Source organism: Betta splendens, chromosome 14, assembly GCF_900634795.4.
Source record: "Betta splendens chromosome 14, fBetSpl5.4, whole genome shotgun sequence".
In the NCBI taxonomy this organism is placed as follows: Eukaryota; Metazoa; Chordata; class Actinopteri; order Anabantiformes; family Osphronemidae; genus Betta; species Betta splendens.
In genome coordinates this window covers 6,497,978-6,521,202 of record NC_040894.2, presented here as the reverse complement: position 1 = coordinate 6,521,202, position 23,225 = coordinate 6,497,978, and the positions used below count along the sequence as shown (strand labels likewise).

At 48.3% G+C, this 23,225-nt stretch overlaps 2 protein-coding genes across 7 annotated transcripts; one reads left to right on the top strand and one right to left on the bottom strand.

Annotated features, from left to right (window-relative positions):
* The first annotated feature begins 1 nt into the window (after position 1).
* Positions 2-6,541, top strand: LOC114869010 (glycerophosphodiester phosphodiesterase domain-containing protein 5-like). Of its 4 annotated transcripts, XM_055502073.1 has the most exons (17): positions 2-2,409; positions 2,645-2,816; positions 2,919-3,022; positions 3,242-3,335; positions 3,410-3,469; positions 3,556-3,654; positions 3,764-3,857; positions 3,930-4,075; positions 4,335-4,417; positions 4,508-4,658; positions 4,740-4,964; positions 5,087-5,244; positions 5,371-5,518; positions 5,616-5,698; positions 5,835-5,914; positions 6,090-6,229; positions 6,348-6,541. In XM_055502073.1, exons 1-16 carry the CDS (start codon positions 2,342-2,344, stop codon positions 6,179-6,181), a joined length of 1,857 nt encoding a protein of 618 aa, XP_055358048.1. In that variant the 5' UTR covers positions 2-2,341; the 3' UTR covers positions 6,182-6,229; positions 6,348-6,541. The 4 variants fall into 4 exon arrangements, with proteins under 4 accessions (XP_055358048.1, XP_029028613.1, XP_029028616.1 ...); XM_029172780.3 differs by having other exon boundaries at positions 2-2,047; positions 6,090-6,541; XM_029172783.3 differs by having other exon boundaries at positions 3,304-3,335; positions 6,090-6,541.
* On the bottom strand, positions 6,439-23,140 carry myo7ab (myosin VIIAb). 3 transcript variants are annotated; one of them, XM_029172775.3, is made up of 50 exons: positions 22,832-23,140; positions 22,077-22,177; positions 20,781-20,849; positions 20,024-20,137; positions 19,780-19,932; positions 19,120-19,304; positions 18,896-19,017; positions 18,657-18,799; positions 18,430-18,543; positions 18,027-18,180; positions 17,861-17,937; positions 17,661-17,780; positions 17,407-17,549; positions 17,082-17,292; positions 16,849-16,984; positions 16,663-16,769; positions 16,446-16,487; positions 16,081-16,218; positions 15,804-15,962; positions 15,517-15,609; positions 15,304-15,398; positions 15,133-15,217; positions 14,824-15,042; positions 13,457-13,774; positions 13,158-13,367; positions 12,907-13,083; positions 12,747-12,836; positions 12,545-12,672; positions 12,310-12,436; positions 12,105-12,224; positions 11,851-12,024; positions 11,535-11,762; positions 11,292-11,462; positions 11,093-11,210; positions 10,890-11,016; positions 10,636-10,805; positions 10,349-10,539; positions 10,148-10,269; positions 9,900-10,057; positions 9,624-9,777; positions 9,394-9,549; positions 9,211-9,316; positions 8,977-9,090; positions 8,789-8,876; positions 8,588-8,694; positions 8,267-8,452; positions 8,063-8,179; positions 7,891-7,974; positions 7,689-7,808; positions 6,439-7,597 (listed from the first exon to the last, which is right to left on the bottom strand). In XM_029172775.3, exons 3-50 carry the CDS (start codon positions 20,796-20,798, stop codon positions 7,505-7,507), a joined length of 6,582 nt encoding a protein of 2,193 aa, XP_029028608.1. In that variant the 5' UTR covers positions 20,799-20,849; positions 22,077-22,177; positions 22,832-23,140; the 3' UTR covers positions 6,439-7,504. The 3 variants fall into 3 exon arrangements, with proteins under 3 accessions (XP_029028608.1, XP_055358045.1, XP_055358046.1); XM_055502070.1 differs by lacking the exon at positions 16,446-16,487; XM_055502071.1 differs by lacking the exon at positions 22,077-22,177 and having other exon boundaries at positions 19,780-20,137.
* Positions 23,141-23,225: the final 85 nt, after the last annotated feature.

The following is a 23,225-nucleotide window of genomic DNA, read 5'->3' as shown; positions in this document are numbered from 1 at the left end:
CAAGAAAGGGTGACCTTCAAACTAAGAGAGAGCAGCGCGCGAGAATAAATAAAAAGTTCTAATGAACATTTCCTGTTTATTCGTTAGTGGAGTTAAGCTATGAAGTATATATTTGATCATGCTTTAAATGTAAATATAGTCGCGAATTGGTATCGAATAACCCTGTATCAATTGCGTGTGTCATGACAAGACAGTTTTCTTTCTGTACTACACGCCTTTTGTCCAGATTAATTAGTAAACCATCTGGTGCCCTGAAGGACGACTGATTTTATTAAGTAGAACAAACTGGACTGGACAAATAAACATGACTAAAATTAATTGGACTGTGGATCCTAGGTTTCAGTTTATTGACGTGATGTCTTTGACAGTGACAGACTGTTTCTTTTACGGAATAACTTTAGATGATGAACAGGGTTATTTTTTGACAAGGCCAAAACGCATTCTTAACATTAATATTAAGATTGTAAGGTTAATAACCCGTCTACCCGTAGACAGCTAATAATCAAGATAAAAAATGAAAGAAAGAAGCAAAATGCGTCGCAAAATGTTAGTTGCCAGATTTTATTTGGGAGGTTCTAACAGGAAATGCACCACTTACTTTGACTCGCTTGATGCTTGAACTAGTTTAGGGGCAGTCCTCACTGTGTGACTGGCTTAGAGATTCAGCGCAGGACAAATTCCTGTAGTGTTGTAGTGCTGTTTAGCAAGTTCCTTCGGGTCTCCAGCAGGGGCGCAACCAACACATTTAGTGCAGTCAACAGTTATAGCTGCATTGTTGATTGGAGAGATATATTTTTAGATTTATTGTAGATATACACAACTTACTGTGTTTTTAGTAGTAGTAAATAATCACAATTAAAATCCTCATTATTGGGAATATTACTTGTCAGTGTTCAGTAATGCGGTTTTAGTGTTTCTGTGTTCTTCACACAGAAAACAATCTGTGTTCTGGACCTTGGTTCTGGGAAGCACATGGACCGGATAATTTCCTTTTAAGCAAATGCTGATAGTGCCAAACTCGGATGGGAAGACTCTGGGCCTGATCCAAAATAGGAAGAACTGCTGGGTCGTCTCCAGCCGATGCAGGATTTGTTTATATTCACTCCATTTCTAAAGGGGAGAAGCAGATTTTGGGGAGGACCACAGTTTGAGCTTGAGTGCAGAAGCGCCGCAGACTTGTTGATGCTTCAGTTCTACCTGCATTCCTTTTTCGGTTCAATTATCAATGCATATTCAAAGCAAGCTGAGAATGAGCTAGTGGTTCCTGTTCGGGTAAATATTTCAGTTAAACGGGCCATTTACCAGCTGAGACGGGGAGCAGACGGTAAATGTAAACAGTGTGTAATCCAGATGGTTTTGCTCAGGTCTGTAAAGACAGACAGAAGAGCCTCATTGTTGTTAGTTTAAGTGTCTTCTAGTGACTTTTAGTGTTTGTAGGTGTGTGTAATGATAAGTGCTTCATATGTTTACTCATTTACTTAGATGATACATCACATGTTTTATCTAAATTTTAGATTGATGCTACTCGATTTATTCAAAACAACTGAAAAGAGAAAAAAATAAAATGCGAGTAATTAATATTCACTTAAATCGACACAAATAAAGGTAAAGAGGAAAATGCTTACAACCGTTTCCTCCACAGTTTTCAAAATATATATTTTTTACTTTTGCGTTTTGCTTTAAATTTCACGTCTTAAGACAAACTTCAGTATTAATTTCGCGTGGTGTGTCACCGCTCTATCGATTACTAATGACGGCCGTTCTCATTCACTTTGTCGAAAATTGACTTTTTGCATTATATTTTGGAAAACGCGAGGCTTCCGCAGCAGTTCGGTGAACCTGAAAGGCGCAACAGCTGACGGACACCGCACGTCCGCTCCGCTGCTTCGGCGCATTCACCGCTATTATCATTCGTAAACACGTAGTGCGTCTCCACCTCCGCGTGTAAATGCGTGTGGTTCTCCCCGCACTAATCATCACTGAAGGCCCGCCGGCCGTGGAGAGGCTCGGCTCGTGATCTGCCGTCAACCGGGAGACGGAACCGGAGGTAGGACGACGACGAACGGACGCGCTCCATGCGTTGGTTCTGAATTCTAGAAGCGTCGTTTCTACCGTCGCTGGTGTCGATCTCCGTGTTGTACGCGTTACCGTCGCCTGCTTTTCAATTCGGCGTGAAAACACGGATAACGGTGCGAACTATGAGTGGTAGGTTGACGGTAATATATAGACGTGACACGGAGGTCACAGTTTAGACAAAGGTAAAATAGACCCAGAGTTTCCTGTGTTTTGGTTCCGGGGTCGTTGGTGCATGTAGCGTATAGTAGATGTGTTGATATAAATAATGGGAGAAGTGCAGCAGAAGTATGCAAATATTGGAACACGGCCACATTTCCTCGCAGCAACTATAAGGTGATTCACACACATCATTGTTTTGGTGGGTTGTGTTGCTTTTGCATCTTCTTTTACTAATGTTTGCATTAATGTGTTCCCTTAAATAGTTTTTGGTCCAAATGCCTCTGGTATCTGGTAGTTTAAGTGTGATCGGGTCACGGCATCGCTGTGTGTGTGTGTGTGTGTGTGTGTGTGTGTGTGTGTGTGTGTGTGTGTGTGTGTGTGTGTGTGCGTGTGCGTGTGTGCGCGTCAGGATGGCCATGGACTCCCCTCTGTCCCGGCGGCGGCGCCTTCGGGCCGAGCTGCTGCGGCGCCGCGAGCACCGGCCGCTGGTGTCCTGCCTGCGCGGCCTCTACGGCTGCCAGTGGAGACGCGGCGGCGGCGGCGGGACGCGGACGCGGCCGGGAGACTGCTGCTGCAACAAGGTCAGAGCTCAGCCCGCACAGCTGCTCACTCCATGTCCTCAATCTCCTGATGCTGGATTATCCTCCAGTGAGTGCATGACGGCCTGTTGTGTCTGCCCACAGCTGGAGGGCGCCAGTTTTGCTCTGCTCGCGGCCGCCTTCTCTCTGACCCTGGTCTTTCTCTACTTCTGGGGTCAAGCCGAGAACGACTACAATGACTTCGACTGGTGGGTCGCGTGACGCCTGCGCATGTGTAACCATTAACTATAACGAGCTCCGATGGGACTCTGCTGCCGTGTTCATAGTCCACTGCCTGTTTGCTACCTGTCTTTGGGATACTTGGCACACTTCCATTCCTTTTGTGTCTCCACATCTGGATGTTAGACCTGTTAGTGCTGCTCTCTAATAGTCTTCCTGTGACTAACCCCGTCACTGTGGGCGTGAAGGTTTAGCTTTGGGAGCTTGGGATTCTGGTTTCCATGGTCAGTGGTGCTTCTGGTTGTCGCAGCCGGCTTCTTCACTTACGCCACAGTGCTGATGGTGAGACACGGACACGGCACCATATCGAACCCCTCGTTTGAGCTGCGCTGACTTCTCCCGTCTGCTCCGTCCAGCTGTTGGCCGTGTGTTTGCTGTCCGAGGGCCAGAAGCTCTATTTACACTGGAGCCACAAGGTAGCGCCGCTGTGCCTCGCTTCTCAGTACGTTCGTGTCCTCAAGTCTGGGCCGGTGTAAATCTGTTGTTGAATGAATGGCTGCAGGTGGGGATGCTGTTGAGCTTGACCTTCTCCATCGTAGCCACGGCCGTCCTCTCGGACCTCTGGAGCAACGAATGGGCCACTCTGCTGCTTTCCTTCCAGGTGACGCACCCCCCCCCCCCCCCCCCCCCCCCCCCCCCCCCCCCCACCACACACCCCCACCTCGGCTCACTCTCTCTCCGTGGTCCCCTCATGGTCACTCTCTCGCCAGGTGACGGCGCCGTACCTCCACGTGGGCGGGGTCTTGGCGATGACGATGCTGGCGTGGCCCACAGCTTCGCATTTCTTCCGAATGAAGAGCGGAGGTGAGCTGACAGCTGTCCGGGGCTCTGTGTGATTCTAAAGATGCAACGGTGACCCGATGTCGTGTGTTTCAGTCATACGCGGCCTGGTCGTGGGCGTGTACCTCACCGTGCTCTGCACTCTTTACGTGGTGCCTCTTGGCTTGTTTTCTCCTTGTATCAAAGAGAAGGGCACGCTGGGCCCCGCGCCGGCCCTCATTGGCCACAGAGGAGCCCCCATGGTGAGCACGAACTAAGAACCAACAGCACACAGTCACTCACTGCAACACTCGAATCTTCCTGTTTTTCCAAGGACTGTTTGGCTTTTGACTATTGTTTAGAAGCAGGAACATCCGTCCTGTCGTTATTGTTAGGGAGCTGCTGTCCACACGCTGACTTCTCATGTTTAGACCATGTAACAGCAGCTTGCTTCATTACTACACACACGGTAGAACTACTCCATGTTAAATGGATGGATTTTGTGTGTGACTCTATTTACAGCTGGCTCCAGAAAACACACTGATGTCCTTTGAAAAGGCCGTGGGAGCTGGAAGCGAGGGTCTGGAGACCGACGTCACTATTAGGTTGTTTATTATCACACTGTAACTCAGACATTTGGACCTCATCTGTCGGTGGCGTCGCCGCTGTGAAAACCTGTCCCGCCGTGTTTGTAGCTTGGATGGGGTTCCCTTCCTGATGCACGACCACACACTGCGACGGACCACCAACATTCAGGAGGTTTTCCCCAACCGGTCCGACGCCCCGGCGGCCATGTTCACCTGGGCTGAACTGCAGAGCCTGAACGCCGGCTCCTGGTTTCTGTCAGTGAGTGGCACTCGCTGGCGCCCGAGGCAACAACGGCATTCACGTGGCTGAAACACAAGTATTGACGGCTGCTCGTTCTAGCACAACCCCTTCGGCACGGCCGGCTCCCTGGGAGCAGAGGACCAGCAGCAGGCGGGAAACCAGTCCATCTGCAGCCTGCAGGCCTACCTCCAGCTGGCCGGCCACGCAGGGAAACTGGTGATCTTTGACCTCCACCGCCCACCCATGGGACACCCGTACAGGAACCTTTACATCCAACGCACGCTGACGCTCATCCAGAATGAGTGCTCCGTTAACTCCTCACAGGTGAGTTGTTGCTAAGGCCTCAATTTGGTCCTCTGTGAAATGATTGAAGTATTAAATGATTTCATTGCATGGGTGCATAAAGTGAGCAGGTGTGTGTGTGTGTGTGGTCGCTCCATCACCAGGTGCTGTGGCTGCCATCAGATCTGAGGCAGGAGGTGCATCACATTGATCCCGAGCTCCAGCAGACGTCGGGAAGTCGTCTCTCCCTAAACGAGCTCCATAGCAACCACATCGTGAAGCTGAACCTCCACTACAGCTACATGTCCCCCGAGCTCGTTAGGTGTGTGTGTGTGTGTGTGTCTGTCTTATTCTGTCTCTGTCTGTCTGTCTGTCTCTCTCTCTCGCGCAGTCATCGATCGCCCGGTGCTCAGTCACCCAGCGTGACTTTGTCCTCCCTCGTGTGCAGTGACTACGCTGCGGGGAACGTCACCACCAACCTGTACGTGATCAGCCAGCCGTGGCTCTACTCGCTGGCCTGGTGCAACGGCGTCCACTCTGTCACCACCAATGCTCCCCAGCTCCTCAGCACCATGACGGCCCCACTCTTCCTCATGGTAAGACCCGCTGTTCCACCACAAGCTGAGCTCTGGATGCTTTATTTACAATGTGAATGTCAAAGCATTCAGTTACCAGAGGTTCTGTCGGTTTCAGAGTCCAGACGAGTATAACCTGATGTGGATTCTCACAGATCTGCTGTCCCTCCTTCTGATCCTTGTCATCTTCATCTTTCACTGGTAAATCTCTTTCTCACAGGGCAAACAACGACGTTGTGCTAAACAATACATCTGAATTAATTTCAGCTTTATTGTTATTGTTTACTCAAGGCCATTGTGTGCGTCTGATGTTAACAGTTGTGGTGTTTGCTTGAAGGTGGCGAGAGAGAGAACTGGCTTTTAGTTCAGGCAGCACAATTACACCAGACAACGGCGTTTACAGCAAGTTCAAAACAGGTACAATCCTTTTGGAGAGCGCTGGACTGGTCGTAATGCTAATATTTATAATATTAATTATATATTAATTATATAATTATATATATAATTATATATATAATTATATATTTAATTATATATTAAATATATAATATTTAATGCTAATAATTCCGTTCTCCCGACCTCCCCGTTACAGAGATGAGTGACATATGGTCAGTGTCCAGTACGAACTCCCGGGCAGAGATGATGCCCAATCTGGCAACCGTGGCTGAGCACCAACACTGCTGAACCTGGCAACACTGAGCCTGCCGTGCAACCATGCTGCCAATCTTCAAGGTCTTAAAATAAAGCGTTTACTTAAAATAATAATAATAATCTATAGCAGCTAGATGTTATGTTTATGTCACTATAAAAGAAACTGTTATTAGTTGATTAGATTGTTCTACTGTTCCAGTTACTATTTTACAGATATGACTGAGACAAGGTGCAGACACGTCTTTGCATCAGGTGCATAGATCGGTAAACAGTATTAAACAAGCTCACTCTTCTCTTTGGAAAACATCGTTTATTCATGTCTACAACAGAATATCTGTTAATCACATCATGGATGAAACGGTTCCTCCTTAATAAACAAACAATGAAAAATGATTATCAGTTCAAAAACGGATACTAACAGCTCATACGCTTGGAAAAAACGAGTAATGAGCATGAGATCATTCACAGCCTACAGTACGTGTATGCGTGGACACTAAAAAAACACTAGGTGTTTGAACTTTGTGGCACATACATAACCACGAAATAAAACTCCACAGGGCAGCTAGTTTATTAACTCACAACATGGGAGATTGCTCTTATTGTGGCGAGGTTTGTCTACAAATTGGCAAACTGAGGGAGAGACTAAAAACAAAACCATCAAATGTAAGAGAAGGAGAGAATTTTTGAGTTAGCTTTGGTGTCGTTCACATTATCTACATATTTCGTCTAAAACACAAGTTACTATTCAACGCTTTTCTGGTCAACGCAGAACACCTGAGCATGAATCACAAATGCATTTCAAAGAAACTACAAGAGGAGAGCGTTAAATGTGGGACTTTGGTCAGGGCTTATACTTTGAATCCTCTTTTACTAAGAGTTGGGATTTGCTCACTTATTACGACACAGTAATAAAGCGTGGCGATGGTTTTGTTCACAGCACCAGCTAAAAGAGCCCAGTTTTCATCTAACCTTCTAACCCTGCTGAGATTAAAACACATTTACCATCACTATGTTTATAAATATAAGTACCAACCAAATTCTAACACACAGGAAACATTGTGGCCTTTAATGTGTCTCAAGCGTAATAACAGAGGTTTGTAAGATTTAACACCGAGAGTTACAATTTCATAAAGGAGACTGATCCGTGTTACGTGTGCTATGTGGGAAAGGTTTCATTTAAAGGCAACAGGTGAGTTTTAAGACGGGGCTGATGCATAGCAAATGAAAACATTGGCGTCACAGTGTCTCAGGTAACTGTCAGTCATCAATGATCGTGTGCTGGGACCATTCACAGTAGTGTTGGTTTGTGGTTTCATGCTGTGTGTGGGTGATGGACGGTGATCACCACATGGCTTCTCACTTGTTGTTTCCCCTGGAGGTCCGCTGCTTGGTCATGGTCGTCAGCATCTGGCTGATGTACGAAGTAAGGAGGTCGTCCATTTTGTAGCCCTGAAGGGTGAAGGTCAAAGGTCACACTCTACCAAGTAAAATCTAAACATTTGCTGTAACGCTACAGGCGCCACACTTGTCTGGGACTCACCAGGGAGGTCTCGCACAGCAGTTTGCTGCCTCGGACCAGGTTTCCAATAGTGATGTGGAAATACGTGTTACCGCTGCTCCAGTTGGAGATTTTGGTGAAGGGGTGAGTGGTGAGGATGTCCTGCAGGAAATGCAGCCAGGTAAAACCAACACACTCACTGCTACGGTTTTGTCCCGCCGTTCGTGCCATTCACTGCACCCACCTTAGACTTGGGATCTATCAGGCTCACCCCGTGCTTGTTGATTGCTATCAGGAGGGTTTCTGGGTAATTTGGATCAGTTGTTTGCTGAAAGAAAAACAGCGGCGTGATCAAAGGCAACACTTCTCCTTCACTATTTCACTCTGTGTGGAGTCAGTTTTAACTCCCACTGTACCTTTACTTCAAAGAAGGCCGAACCGAACGTGGGCCACTTGTAAATGATTTTGAGGAAGGAAAGCTTCGCATCTTCACGACTCTTCCCTGAGTGTTTGTTGAACAGCGAAATGATGGACTGAAACAAAGATAACGGAAACAATTATGCACATTATTTTGCCACAACTACCCCCTACACAAAAACTACATGGCGTGATCATCTCACCCTCTTCCAGTCGTCTGTGGACAGGTGTCGGATCTGATCCTGAGGGACTAAGTCTTTCAGGATCTTGGAAATGTTGTGAAAATGGGATTTGTCGTCTTCAAATTTCACCCTGTAGATCAGTGCCGCCAACTGATGCACCTCCTCCTTCGAACACTTGTGGTAGCCTCGTAGATACTTTGGCAGCTCCTGCAGGCAAAAGGCATAAAACCTATTAATAAAATATACAGAAGTCTGACTCCACTGTCACTTACCCGTCCTTGTAAAATTAATTAAATACCATTCCCTTTTAAAGCCTCTCTGCATTTCTCAGAGGCCACTCACTTGGTAATAGTGGAAGATGGAGTCGGCCATGGAATCTTTTCCTGGCACAGTGTTTGTCCACAGTTTCTTCATGAAAAACACCTGATAGGTCAGTGAAGGCACTACACCTGCACACAAAGACAGATCCATACAGTACAGACATAATTAACACTGCAGAATAAATCAATTAGAAGGGTTTTTAAAAAGTAAAAGCCTTCTTACCGTCTTTTACGTGTCTGGCTTTTTTAATCCAGTCTGTCAGGTGTCTCACAAAGTCGAAGAAGAAGTCGCCGTCAGGCACGCTGATAACCTGAGGAACCAATCATCAATATGAAACGTGGGAACCGCTGACTGTAGCTACATTTGGACGAAGTGATGAGGTTCTCTTTTGAAAGCGAGTTTCTTCTCACCTTGTCGGTGATCTTGACGAACAGACTGAAGCCCTCAGAGGACTTGAGCATAAGGCGGCCGGAGATGTTGTAGCAGAAATCTTTGGCTTTGGTGCTTGACTCCACCTCGAACACCTGTGAACACAAAGAGGACGAACTGAGACACGTCAAGCATCAAATGCTTCTTTACTGTATGGACAATAAATAGAGAGTTGTTTATCATATGTGCTCTGTTCTTCTTCAGTGGTCACTGACCTCGTCCGCGTCATCAGGGAAGTAAACTTTGTGGAAGATCTGCGTGGTCTTGTGCTGGATGGCCTCCACCTCCACCAGGTGAGGAGGGTACTTCCTGGATCCATTTCTATGAGAAACAACAGCAATGAGATGCAATAATATGAACTCAACGGAGAGGTCTTTCAAGGAAGGTTGTGGCGTCACCTTAAGGCCTTTTGTAGCCGCTGCATGCAGTCTGGTGCCAGTGGATAATGCTTCTTGGCCTGGAGGAACTTCTGGACGTGAGGCAGCAGGATGTTACTGGGAGGAAACAAACCAGTGCAGAGCCACAGCAGCTCCCAGCCCTTCTCCTCACTGTACCTACACACACAAGGTAAAGAAGGTCCTCCAAAAGCACGTATCTGCCAAAAGTGTATGTCGTGATTCACGCCTACTTGATGTGATTGTCCGTCAGCTGTTTGAGAATCTGACAGAAGATCTCGTCCTTGAGCGGCTCGGCCTTCAGAGCTCCTTCAAAGATCTGATCAGTGAGTTCGATGACAGAGCGAAGGCGCTTGGACGGATAGTCGCCCATATACTTCATCACAGGTGCAGCGCGAGTTAAGGACAGGAAAGCGCTAGTGACAGTTCGTCCGCCTGTGTTTGATCTAATCAACTAAAAACACATTTTAGACACAAACAGTATTGAAACACTATCCATGGAAGGATATCGATGAAGGCCAGACAGGCCTCCTGAGCGAGCTCTTCATGAGCCAGGACTTTCTTGAGCAGAGGCTGTTTGAGAGGCTCCCGGGTGCAGCTCCACAGACGCTCTTTGCCTCGGGCCTTAGAGATCATTACCCGACTCAGTGTGCTCTTCGGTGGAGCCCTGGAAACATGGAGGCGGAAACAAAGGGAGAATCAGCACCAGTATGACTCTAAAAACAGACTTACAGCTGACTGACTGATGGGGACGCGCCTGAAGTAGTCGTAGGAGAACTCCTCTAGCGTGTAGGCCTTCGTTTTGTCCTCGTCTGAAAGGTTCATGTGTGACAAACCGATGGATTCGCGCCGCTGATCCGGCGTCATGGTCACCAGAGCCTGAGGAATGCAGATTATGCCTTTCATTTTCACATAGGTCATCGCCAAACAGTAATCAAGATGATGCCTGCTCACTCACCACCAGGTCATACTGGGGTCGGGTGACGGTGGGCAGCACGTAGACACAGTCAGCAGGGAAGTTCCCTCTCAGCTTGGTCCTGTCGTTGATGCCGTGAGCCCAGCCGGAGTTCATTACGTGCTCGCCGTCGTGCTCATCCAGGATGATCAGATCCCCTTTTGAGAAGCTCAGGAATGTGGAGTCCGCCCCCACTTCGACAGAAACACGATGATTGATGGTTTGTGCTGAGATCTTCACAGCAGGTTCAGCAGTTACACCACTCACTCCAAACCATCTGTGAATCTCACCAGGGTTGGGACAGTCCAGCAGTCCCACCACGTACTTCGACCTCTTCCTCAGACCTTCAAGGAAGTTGACCACCAGGTCGCGGATGTCCTCTGCATTGTTGGACGTGAACGTGTATTCGTCTCCCTTGATGGTGGCCAAGGTAAAACTCTGGCCCTGAAGTTTACCCCCCCTGGAAGGCGACGTTTATCTTAACGGCCGTATTTCAGATCTAACATATTGAACATACTCATGTATGCATACGGTGGCATCATACCTGCTACTGGACACAGCAGTGATCTCTGGGAAAGAGAGTTCCAGAAGGACCTGCTCCTGCTCATCCACAAAGTAAACCCCGGTCCAGTTCACTGCCACGATCACGTCGTTCTTGGGCAGACTGGGCCCTGTAGGCAGACAAAAGCAATACCAGCGCCCGTGGGAGCTAACGTGGAGACGCAGGAAGTGCTTTTCGTTACCAACCTGAGAACTTGAAGGCCTCATAAAAACGGGAAAAGAGTAAAGGCCACTTTAAGCGAGCGAAATCCACCACATCCTCCTTCACCCTCTGTGTGTTCAGCCTCCTCTTTGTTTGTAATCCCTGCACAGGCAGCTGCAGTTAAAAACGCTTGCACAGTCAAATATATACAGCTGATGGGTCAGTGTTTGAGGCAGTGGACACCTTTTTGTGGCTGCTGATGATCAGCTGAACCCACTTCTCCGCAGTCTTTGTGGAGGTGATTTCTCTGTCTGGGATGTAGGAGGGGATGAGGCTGAGCAGGCGATCCTGGAGCATCTCAGAGCCGTAATCCACATAGTACTGCTGGGAGGCCAGCTCTGCCAGGTCCTCCTCCTTCAACAAAGAGAAAACGATTCAGTGTCTTCATAATAGAACTAGCATCAACATGTCCGTCCTCGTCCTCACCCTCTCGCAGCGATACTCTCCAAACTTCACCCCCCGCACGATCTGCTGGTAGATGAGGTTTGTGGAGACGTGGTCCTCCGCGGGGTTGTGCCACGGCGTGAAGATCTCCTTCCTGAAGAACAGCCTCCAGGGGGCGTTCCTCTCCTGGGCGCCCTGCTCCTTCGCGTACTGCTCACACTGGGACACCGCGTCCATGACGTGGTCGCTGCCGCTCCCCAGAGACGACACCTGACAAGGTACGACTCGGCAAAATCGGCACGGGCGAATCACTGGATGGCGCGTGTGCTGTAGCGGTGGAGGAGGGTCTGCGTCCCACCTTGTCAAACAGGGCGATGTACAGCGAGAAGCCGAACTGATCCCTCAGGTTGATCTTGTCGGCCAGAGCGTTGCACAGCTCGCTGGCGGTGGTGGCCGAGTCCGCCAGCAGGGTCTTGGTGGTACCGTCCATGAACGTTACCGGCAGCATGATGGGCTTCTTGGATTTCGTAGCCTGGGGGTGAAAGAGGCTGCTGAACAAAAGACCCTTTGAGAATGAAACATTATGTCCTCAGCAAGAAGAACGTTGGGTACCTGCAATTCCAACCAAGATGGCGGCTGCGTCCGTGTACGATTGGCAAACGTCCTCCTCAACCTTTCCTCACAATATGGAGCATAACCCGGAGGGCCGTTGTTCAAAAATGTCCGTAAGTACTGCAAACAGAAGCAAAGCATATAAGTAACTGCGTGAAGAGTAAATATGCCACATTCACATTCAAGCTAACAGGAGGCGTCGCACTTTGACAAACTTCTCGGAGGGAGCGAAGCAGCCGACGCACAGCGACAGCAGGATCCACCCGCGCGCGTGGCTGCTCTTGGAGGGATTCTGGGTGAGCTGCTTGCAGATCTGACAGTAGACCTCGTCCCTGGGGCACAGAACGACAGCTGAACAAAAAACCCACAGCTCGCGCCCGGCTAGGCGCCGCATTCAAGTCCCGCCTCAGCGCCGGAGGCGAAGGCGCTAGCAGGTGCACCTGAGGGCCGGCCGCAGGATGCCGTTGCCGATGATGAAGTGCAGCTTCTCCAGGTTGGACGTGGGGCGCTCCTCCAGCATGCTGTTGCCCTGGAGGCCGTAGTCTCCGTCCGTCAGCCGCCTGGTGACCTGCCGCGGACGTGACCAGGAGTTATGCTAGGTGCCCGAAAAGGTACGAAAGCGGGGGCCGCCGCAAATCTCACCTCCTCTGTGATCTTGGACTTCCTCTTCAGCGTGAGGGACACAAGTTTGTGCCTGACGCTGTTCCTCTTCTGGCCGTCTATGGAGCTGTTCTGTAGGCAGACGCAAAGGCTGATAATGAGAATCTGACCACTTAAAAGATCGCCCTCCATCTTGTCTCACCTCTCCTTCCACCTGTAGCTCCTGCAGCTCCCTTTTGTAGGTCCTCTTGCCGAGGGTTTCGTAGATTTTGGTCATGACCGGGATCTTTTCGCTGCCGTCATTAATGACCAGCTGGCACTTGGGCTCAGGGAGGTCTCCCATGAATCTTAACACCGTGATCCACACAGCCAATGCGGCCTGGAAGAGCAGACATTACATGTCACAGACAGTAGTAAACAGCTGGGTGGTTGGAGGTCCAAGCTCGGTCTCACCAGCTGGTCTCCCTCATCCTCATGAAAAAGCAGAGGCTGCTTCAGCGGTCGTCGGATGTAGGTGTGAGTGGAAACGCCCTGAAAATACGTGGCGGCAAACTTGGAGAACTTGTATTCGGACAAGTCCTCGTCTTCCTCGTCAGGCAGCGGCAGAGCTTCGTTCAGGACCTCCTCCTCAGCTTCCTCACCGCGAGGAGTGTTCTCTAAGTCCTGAGTGTCACAAAACGGATCAGTATAAAAGGAACTAAAAACCCTCAATCAAGCCTAAAAAATAAAAGTTAAAATGAAACATGACACACCTCGAACCCAGCTGGCGCCTGTCCGTCCTGGTTGGGCAGCGGCCCGGCGTTCCCCAGGAACCCAAACACGCGGTCCACCATGTCCGAGTGGTCCACGGGCTGCTCCTTGTCCCTCTCCATCTGCTCCAGCAGCTCCTTCTTCCTCCTGGCCTCCTCCTTCTCCCCCCGCTCCCGCTCCTCCTGCTGCTGGGCCATTTGGACCAGCCGCTCCCGGTGCTTCCTCTCGGCCTCCGCCTTGGCCCGCCGCGCCGTCATCTGGTTGCGCAGCTGCTCCTCCTCGGCCAGGCGCTGGCGCTCGGCCTCCAGGCGATGCCGCAGCTGTGAGGGGAGGCGGAAGAGGAAAGTGAGGGACGGAGGTTGACGGAGGCTGGCGGGGGCTGATATTTCAGATATAGAAAAAAAGACTATTGTTCAATCTTAGAGCTTATTCATGGTTAGACAGAACACAGTATCATAATATTTATATGCAGTGGTGGTACATGAATAAGACTTACAAAGGTATGTACTTGTATATTATTTCTATTAAATTTAATTGATTTTTTATTCCATTATTTGAGTTATTAGTTATTTGATGCGTACAGATACAAAAAAGTAACAAACAGGACTTCCATTTACAACAGTATTTCTACTTTGTGGTGAGGCTACGTCTACTTCGGCAGAACTCTGAGTTCTTCTTACACCACTGCTTACAGGGGCCCACGGTAAGAGCTACAGCAGCGAAAGCTAAACGGCTACACACTGAACAGGACGAGCCACCGGTCGCAAAGCGGTGCAGAGGAGAAAAGTCGCCAAGACAACACGAATGAGCGTACGACATGGACGACATGTAACAGCGGCCGCCTCTGGTCTGCGCTGCAGCTCACCCAGTCGCCTCCGTCACTGTTCACCGGAGCGGCAGACGCATTGATTGATTCATTTGAAAACAAACCCAGATTAAACAAACATTCGCAAAATCAAGCATTTATTCGACTTTGTCTTTGAGAACAGGGAATGAGACGTGGAAACAATGTCAGATTTAAAAAAGACAAACATTCTTCAAAACAACAATGCAGTAATTCAAGACAGTAGATTAGGTTGAAGCAGGGTAATAAATAAGGGTTTCACGGTGACATGTTTTAGGCCTGACTTTAGGAAATCTCAAAGACTTTGATGTTAAATGAAAAGTAAACAAATAGGAAATCAAAAAATATAAAATTAAAGTAACGTACTAATGTTAGAACAAAGTATTAAAAATAAAGGCACGATAAGTAGACGTCTTGGACAAAAGCTGTAAGGCGTCACATTTTCCTTCAGCACCATCGTGGATCAGTGTCCGGCACGTTCACCACATCATTTATGTAGCAGAAGTAAATGTAGTAACATTTTACCTCGGCCCTCAGCCTCTGACAGAGGCGCCTGGCTATCATGCCCCTGGTGTAGGCCTGGATGGTCAACACGGCGCGCAGGCGGCGGCAGAAAGTCTGCCGGAGCAGGAAGCCGCGGCAGCGCGCCTGCAGGAGGGTGACGCGGAGCCGCGCCCTGCGGTAGCTCCTGTAGTCCTTCCTCGACCGGTAGACGGCCTGAAGGCGCAGGAAGCCGGACTGCATCTGAGGCCCGGGGGAGAAAAGGGGCTTATTACCAGCAGGGGGGGACGCAGATCGGGTGATTTGCTTCATTTAGTCGGGGAAAAGACTCACAATTTGGTAATTTCTCCTGCAGCGATAACCTCTCCACACCTTCTGGATGAAGGTCACGGCACTCCTCAGCCTGAGGAAGTTGGTTCTGAGAGGGATGAGGGAGGACACAGATGTTTTGTAGGTGTGCTCTGACAGAGCAAGGACATGAATGGATCCCGCAAAGGTCCTGACCTCTCTTTGTGTCCCCGCACAGCCTTCTGGATGAGGATGACCTTGTCGGTGATGGCCTTGTCTCTCTCGATCTCCAGCTGCATGTCATGATGGTCCTGAAAGAGAGACAACCAGGGCACAAAGCACCCCATAAAATATAAGATCACACAATTTATCTCCAGTGGCTGAAGGTCGCGGTGCCATTAATTTTTTTCACGTCAATTGATGGTGAACCTTTAGGAAGATCTTGGTTTTTCCAATCTGCCAGTCGTCGTGTTTCCCCAGACGAGCCAGGACTATTTGCTGGCACGTCCCCCGCAGGTCCTCCTGGGAGGAAAGGAATCAAGGTAAGATGCATGTACCATCGCCTCTAGAGCTAAAAACAGCGACAACGTCCTGTTGTTACAATGGGATTAGACCCCACTTCTATTGTATTTGAGCAAATCTAATTAACTAATCAAGTTGAGTAGACTTTTTTCTGATGTGAGCTGACAGCAGAAGAAGAATTGTCCATTGTTGACCTGTACGTGTGCAGGTTTGACGCCCGGCATGAGGACTCTGTAACGGTCCACAAACTCAGCAAAGGTGTATCTGATGGGATAACCGGCTCTCCTGATCCGGATGGTCTCCATCATGCCGGAGTAGCGCAGCTGACGAATGCACAGCTCTCTGTCAAATAACTGGAAACACACAAAAGACCCGACTGAGTAGAATCGTCATGCTGAGTTCAGCTCACCAGCTGATTAGACCTTTGCAGGAGCCGGAATCCCAACACAGAGACACCAAAGCCGGACTCACCATAGGTTTCTTCAGCTCGTTGGGTTTGATGCAGCGGACGAAGAACGGCTGACACACGCTGAGCGTCCTCATCAGCATCTCTAGGGACCGCTTGAACTGGCTGCTCAGGGTGGGAGAGCGCTTCCTCGTCTCCACGCCCTGAAAGCACACAGAGGCACGACGCTTTGCCACACGCTTCACGGTTTGTGCAGAAGCAGCCCGTGAATCACAGGGAGGACAGAACACACACTATGAAAACCTCTGACAGTGAAAGGAGAAGAGCTGGAGCTGGAGAGCTGCTGCTGCAGTACAGTGAATGTGCAACATGTCTGCTTGTAGTGATTTTAGGTTTGAGTGACCATGTGTTGCTAAAGGCCATTGATTACCTTGGGAGCAGGGGTGCTGGGCTGCTGATAGCCACACAGAAACTGAAGTAAGGGGAAGAGACAGAGGAAACAGAAGAGACAGCAGGATGAGAAAAAGGCCAACGCCAACAATGAGAGGAGAAAAGCTGGAAGGTTTTAAAATGAAAACCAAGAGGTAAAACATTTCAGTCCAGCGTCACGAGAGACTAAATGTGGAGGTGGGATGTGTCGGTCTCACCATGGCAACGTCAGCCTGGAAGATCTGCTTGATGAACTTGTTCTTGGACGAGTGGACGAGCTGGATGATGTCGGTGTGGAGGCTGTCTCGGTTTTTCTCCAGGAAGCCTGAAGAAAGACGACACGATGCGAGGAGCCTCATTATGAAGGAGCAAAGATGAACGAAGGGCAGAGTGAGTGAACTCACCTCTGGTCTCGTAGTGGACCACGCCAGCAAAGTGTTGGATCCCGAACTGCGTTCCGTAGCTGTTTTTAGGAGGGATGTAGTTTGAGTTGAGCTTGTGCTGAGAGTTGAGTTTATACAGCATTGTAGAGTCAGTTCCCTGACGCGAGACAAAGAAGCAGGAAATCATTTTATACATGTCTGAAAAGACCAACATCCTGAATCTCAGCTTCAATAAACCTCTTCCGCCTCCGTACCTTGGGAAACTTGCTCTCCTCGTCGATCAGGGAGATGATGTTCATGGGCTTGTTGGCGATCATGTCCAGAGCCTCCTGGTTGTCGGTGAACTCGATGTGCTGCCAGCTGATGTCCTCCAGGTTATACTCCTCCTGCTCCAGCTTGAAGACGTGCCGAACGAAGAACTGCTGCAGGTTCTCGTTGGCGAAGTTGATGCACAGCTGTTCGAAGCTACAGTGGTGGTGGTGGTGGTGGTGGTGGAGGGAGGGGGGGTTGTTGGTTATGGCCCAGAGTCGTTTTACATTAGACTTTAGACTTTATTATGTTAAAAGGAGAATGAATCACCTGTTGATGATGAAGTTCTCAAAACCAAAAATGTCCAGCAACCCGATGGATCTGCGTGAGATGTTGCTCTGGCACGACGGCGGCCTGTATATGGCAGCGTTGATTTTATCCACAATCCACACAAACAACCTGCCGTAGATGCCCTGGAGGACAAATCACATCACTTCTAGTCAGTTTATAGAACAGTATCTAGTCATTATCAATCTAATGATGGGATTCCGCTGTGTATGAAGAATTCAAACACCAGATTTGACCTTGACAAAAGCGTCCCTGACGTCGAGGCCTTGTTCCACGCTGAGCGGCGTGGCAACGCTTTCCCCGCGTGTGATCAGGGTTCGCGTGGTCAAACACACCATCACATCCTTGGGCTCCACCTGCAGCCGACACGGAGCCACATCAGAAAACGGGAGAGACGACCGCACACATCAGTTACAGCAAAGCAGCTTCAACGCACCTCCATGAGTGAAGCAGCAGTGACCAGATCAGGGGATCGGACCACCACGCAGGCGTCCAGGTTGTCGTAAGTGCGAGCTGGGAAAAATGAGAAAGTAAAACTTTTAGGTTATGTGTGTGTGCGTGTGTGTGCGCGCGTGTGTGTGTGCGTGTGTGTGTGTGCGTACCCTCGAATCGCAGGTTGCCCATGTGCAGGATGGCAGCCAGCAGCTTGGAAATCTCCCAGTTTTCCGTTTCCGTGAACATGAGGACCTTCATGGCTGACAGGATGCTGGAGTAATCGCTGAGGTCATCACGACCGTCACACTCCGTACAATTACCCTGGAAGGCAGCGAGACGGGAGATGGAGATCACCGTGATCATTAGCTCGGCTGAGGGAGACGCTGCGTGATGTCTCTGACTCAGCGCTTTGCTCAGGTTTAGCTTTTTGTTTGGGTGGAATACACCTTTTGTGCACAAAGTGAGAAGAGAGGTGCTTTAAGGCAAAGGTGTTCCAGTATGGACGTTCCAGAACCCATTTAAAAACAGTTCCATTTACACATGCACGGCGTGTTACAGCTGTAGACCCACCATGGTGAGGTAGCAGTAGTCTGTGGCCAGGCCCAGGCCCAGCTTGGCTTTGGGCTCTGGGGCCATCCCTTTCAGCATACAGTAGAAAACATGGTAATTTCTCTCATCCGGAGCCTGGAGGAGGAAAGACGAAAAGGCGAGAGAGAGACGTCAGACCACTGTCCACGCTGGAAAGATGAGCGCCTGCATGTGTCCATCAATACTACAATGCGCTGCGAGCTGCTGACCTGTCGACACACTCGAGACTTCTCCAACAGGTACTGCTCTATCTTGGCCCCTTCGATGGCGCCGCGCTTGCTGAAGTGGATGTCTATGTACTTCCCAAAGCGGCTGGAGTTGTCGTTGCGGATGGTCTTGGCGTTGCCGAAGGCTGATTGGATCGAGACGTCGGACAGTGGAATGACAAGTCACGCAACGCAGATACCCTGACGTGCTGCTTTTTACATGGTGCCGTGTGCTGTCTGACCTTCCAGGATGGGCGTGGCCTCCAGGACCTGCTGCTCTATCCAGGAGTGCTGCCCGCTGATGGCGGCGAGGAACTGCAGGATCAGCTTCGTGCTCTCCGTCTTCCCAGCTCCGGACTCGCCGCTGTCACACACACACACAGAGGCCCATAGGTCTCACAAACACGCCGGCCAACGCACCAATAACACAGATACAGTCTAAGCGGCCGGTATGAGAATGAAGCACCTGATGATGCAGCACTGGTCCTTGTTGTTCCTCTGCATGTTGAAGTAGCAGTTGTCCGCAATGGCGAATATGTGCGGCGGCATCTCGCCGATCTTCTTGTTGGTGTAGAGGCGGATCTGGTCCGGGGTGTAGATGGGCAGAAGCTGGTAGGGGTTGACGGCCACCAGGATTGAGCCAGTGTACGTCTGCAAGAACCCAGAAAACAAAGGATTTGATGATATTACTATCGTATGCTACGTAGTTTCTACCCCTGCTGCTTATTATTTCATTTAGATTGTCAGAACAATTGTATCAGTTTTAATTCTTAGAGAAAATACATCAGTAGATACAAAATCTACATTGGTAACGCAGCTCCTGATGAAGATCCACATTATTTAATATTATTTATCTTCCTATTTACAATCTATTTAGTTATTTTCTTAGATGTTTGAGAGCTGGAAAATATTCAAAGATCTATATATTTCTTCAATTTCTTAAAAAATATATATTTCACAATGAAACTGATATAGTAACATGCACTTAAGGTAAACAGCTTAAAATTACTCTGGGGTCTGGACTAAAGTTACTCCTCACATGTAAATGTAGTCTGACAAACGGCTTGTAGGCCGAACCCATGCGTTCTGTTTGAAGGCGTGTAGTGTTGTCGCAGAGGGCACTCACGTAGATGACACATTCACTGTAACGGATGAGCAGGTTGCGGAGGATGCCGGCTTCGTTCAGGTCTCCCAGGCGAATCATGTCCTCCACCCCGTGGATGGAGGTGGGGTGCATGGGCTTGATGTTGGTGGCATTCTGAGGGGAAATCCAGTGCTCCTGAGAGAACGGAAACAAGTCAGAGGAAATAATAAGTCATAGAAAGTAATGAAATACTGCAGAGCTTGTTGCATGAGCAACAACAGCTCACCCGGCCTTCGTCATCCAGAACCTGGATCTGTCCAGAGTCGCACAGTTTGACCACAGCTCCCACCGGAACGTCAAACTCTCTGCCCGTTTTAAGGTCCAGCCACACATAGTCCCCCTGCAGGGAAAACACAGACGCACCTTCTGATGAGGCTGAGACCAAACACAGTTACAGCTGCAAGATTCGAAATGTGAAGATCTAGTTATTGGAGAGAAACTCTATTGGTGGATGATTGTACGACAGATTAATGTAACCACCTACACAGATACTGCTGTTGTGTTCAGTTCGGCCTGTTGCCAGCATCCATTCATTAATTCCTTCATGCATTCATGCATTCAGTTTATAATCTGGGTGAACTGACCTTTAAATGCGTCTTTTGCTGCAATTTAACTTTTATTGTGTCATCTAATCTGGTTGCATCTATTACGTGCTGTAAGTACAGCATCCAGTTCCGTCTTATCCTCTACTGATATAATTTTTTTCTGCTTTTCTGGGGTTCATTTTTATGAACAGTGTCAGCTTTAGTGAATATTGCAACAATTCGAAGGAGGAAAATGACTGAGCGCTTCCCACTTTGAGCAGCTAATAATGTGACTTTTATTTGAGCTTTCCTGCATGTAAATGTTTCCGTGTAAGTAAGTAAAAACACACTTAATGTTTATGTTGTACAAGAATGAAAGGCCAGGCACATGCAGAAACAGCAGCAAAGTGAAACTGGTGACACCAGCAGACTGCTCCAATGAGCTGGTGCTCCACATACCTGCTGCAGAATGACCATGGTTCAGCTTTGTGTTGGTACCAGGACATCAGACGTCACCATGTGCAGCGTCTGCAGAGGAGGCCGAATAAAGCACTCATTAAACTAAAGGAAATGAGCCCAGACACTGTAATAACTGGATTTTCTTTCACACGTTGAAGTGGCCTAAATATTTGCCCAACGAAGGCTTCTAACGTCTGTGCCCACATTGTTTCCCATCAACATCCTTGATGGAGCGATGATCTTAAACTACACCTGCTAAAATTCTCAAGTCAGTAACATGTAATTCTGCATAAGAAAGTTTTGTGTGTTAATAAAAATAAAAAAAGGGGTGTTAAGACATCCGCCGGGGCTGTTTGGGCTTATTTGGATTCCTTGGGCTAATCTGGTTGCTTAAGTATGAGGTGTAGTTATTGCAGTTATAAGTGCAGGCTCATTTTCTCCCCCACTGAGCACTCGTTCCTCTGTTAGCCTCATTCACGATGACGGTGATGGGGTGTCGTGTGCAGCACAATGGCCTTTTTGTATCCACTCAACTATATTAAGCAAAGTAGAAGAATTTGAAACTTTAAATAATGATAACCTGTTGTAAACATTGTTTACCTAATGGATTAAACTGAACATGAGCATATTAAATACTGATATAAAATGTAGTGCATTTAAAAACAGGGTCACCTGTTTTAGTAATTCTGCATTAACAGACTGAAATCAAATAGACGGATGTAACGTAACATAAATAGATTACAGACCAGACAGTATTAATGATGCAGATAACCCGTGCCACAGGGGGAGGGGAAACATGAGATAATGATCTATTAGTGGGCTAATAAGTAGATTAACATTTAGTGGGCTGTGCCCAGCTACAAACCCAAGGCCTCAGCATTAAGGATGAGTTTCATTGGTACGAAAGCAGCCATAGATTCATCATGAAGCCAGGGAACGCTTTGCAGAGCAGCAGTGCTCATCTACAGCGTGCACTTGGCTTCGGCCCACGCTCGTCACGTCCAGCTAACGCTCAGACAGAGCTTCTTATGCAGAAGCACAACCTGGCACTGTCCCAAACACGGGCAGAGAGACCTGGACCACGCTTCACAGCAGCAACGGATTCAAGACTCACACACCTGTTGACTGACAGTTGTTCTGACATAATGAAGCATCAGCCGGAAAACCTCCATCATTACTGGGAAAAACGCAGATTTTGTCGTAACAGCGAGCAGCACCTTGCTAATGCCTCGGCTGCTAATCTGCATGTGTGACCTATAATGCTGCTCTAACAAGTATGTGTGCTCGTTAACTCACATGGCAGGGATTCAGAGGAGCAGGCACTGAAGGGAATGAAACATTCATACTGAAGCAAGTTTAAGAGGCAGGCTTCCATGTCTCCAAGCTCTGGGTTCAGTCTGTGCATTAAAAAACAAAACATAAAACAAGAACACACTGAATTTACATTCAGATGGACTTGAAGCTTCAGTGTTCAGTGTTTCCAGATAGTTGACAGCCCCGTGTTTAAGGTTAACATTTTATGTTGATTACATTTTATGAGAAACCATTTTTTGCCAAAATGTCAAGCTTTCTATTTAATTTCTTCATTCCAAGCTGTTTCTATACTTGACACGTCTGTGTTTTAGTTTGAAATATGACCTTAGAAAAACAACTTCCCTAAACTTAAATTTAAAATACTACTACTACTACTACTACTACTACTACTACTAATAATAATAATAATAATAATAATACCAAGACAACTGAAAATTTACACAATATGATGATTTCTATGATATACATAAGCATAAGCAACATTATGCAACCATCATTTATGTACAGGATCAGCTCAACTTTCTAATACACAGAAAAATTTATCTGCAAAAAAGTCTTTAAGTTCATAAAAACGTTTGCAACAAACCCCCCACATTTCAACCCCCCTGCGTTTGCTTGAAGGGACCATAATGGCTCCTTTAAGTGAGCCATAAGAGGCTTTGGCCTAAAGCGGAGCAGCAGCGCTGTGGCCTGGCTGCAGGTTAAGCCTTCTCCCCATGTTCACCTGCTCCACTTACCGCTAAACATGCTCCAGGTCTTTCTCTTGGGCTTCTGTTGACAGCGATTCCAGTCCTGTGTTATCTGTGAAGGCGCGAGGCGGTCCAGAGTTGACAGGAGGGTTGATTGAGATGGTACAGTAGACAAACTGTACAGGTATAAACCACTGCTCTGTCTTCACCTCCGATAGAAAGTCCAGTTGGTAAAATAAAAATTCCCAACAGGCTTCACCTCTTGTTTGTCTATTCCCACCTTCAGCATCTGTGGCCCAGTTACAGTTTGATGTCTGGGTCAGTGACGGGGCTCTCCAGGCTCTCTTGCTGTGTCTCATTCATGGCTGCTGATCCTGATTAGCTGGAGGTGGAGCCTGTTGGTGGCATATAGAGACCAGCTGGGAGGTGGCTGGGGTCACAG

What these genes read in the sequence shown, in the direction of transcription:
- LOC114869010 (XM_055502073.1), top strand. Translation starts at nt 2,342, where the DNA reads ATGGGAGAAGTGCAGCAGAAGTATGCAAATATTGGAACACGGCCACAT. An exon ending in GAGACCGACGTCACTATTAG is followed by an intron (nt 4,418 to 4,507) that starts GTTGTTTATTAT and finishes CCGTGTTTGTAG; the next exon opens with CTTGGATGGGGTTCCCTTCC. An exon ending in GTCATCTTCATCTTTCACTG is followed by an intron (nt 5,699 to 5,834) that starts GTAAATCTCTTT and finishes GTTTGCTTGAAG; the next exon opens with GTGGCGAGAGAGAGAACTGG.
- myo7ab (XM_029172775.3), bottom strand. An exon ending in AGCTACAGGTGGAAGGAGAG is followed by an intron (nt 12,837 to 12,906) that starts GTGAGACAAGAT and finishes GTCTGCCTACAG; the next exon opens with AACAGCTCCATAGACGGCCA. An exon ending in ACATCGCCCTGTTTGACAAG is followed by an intron (nt 11,763 to 11,850) that starts GTGGGACGCAGA and finishes GTACCTTGTCAG; the next exon opens with GTGTCGTCTCTGGGGAGCGG.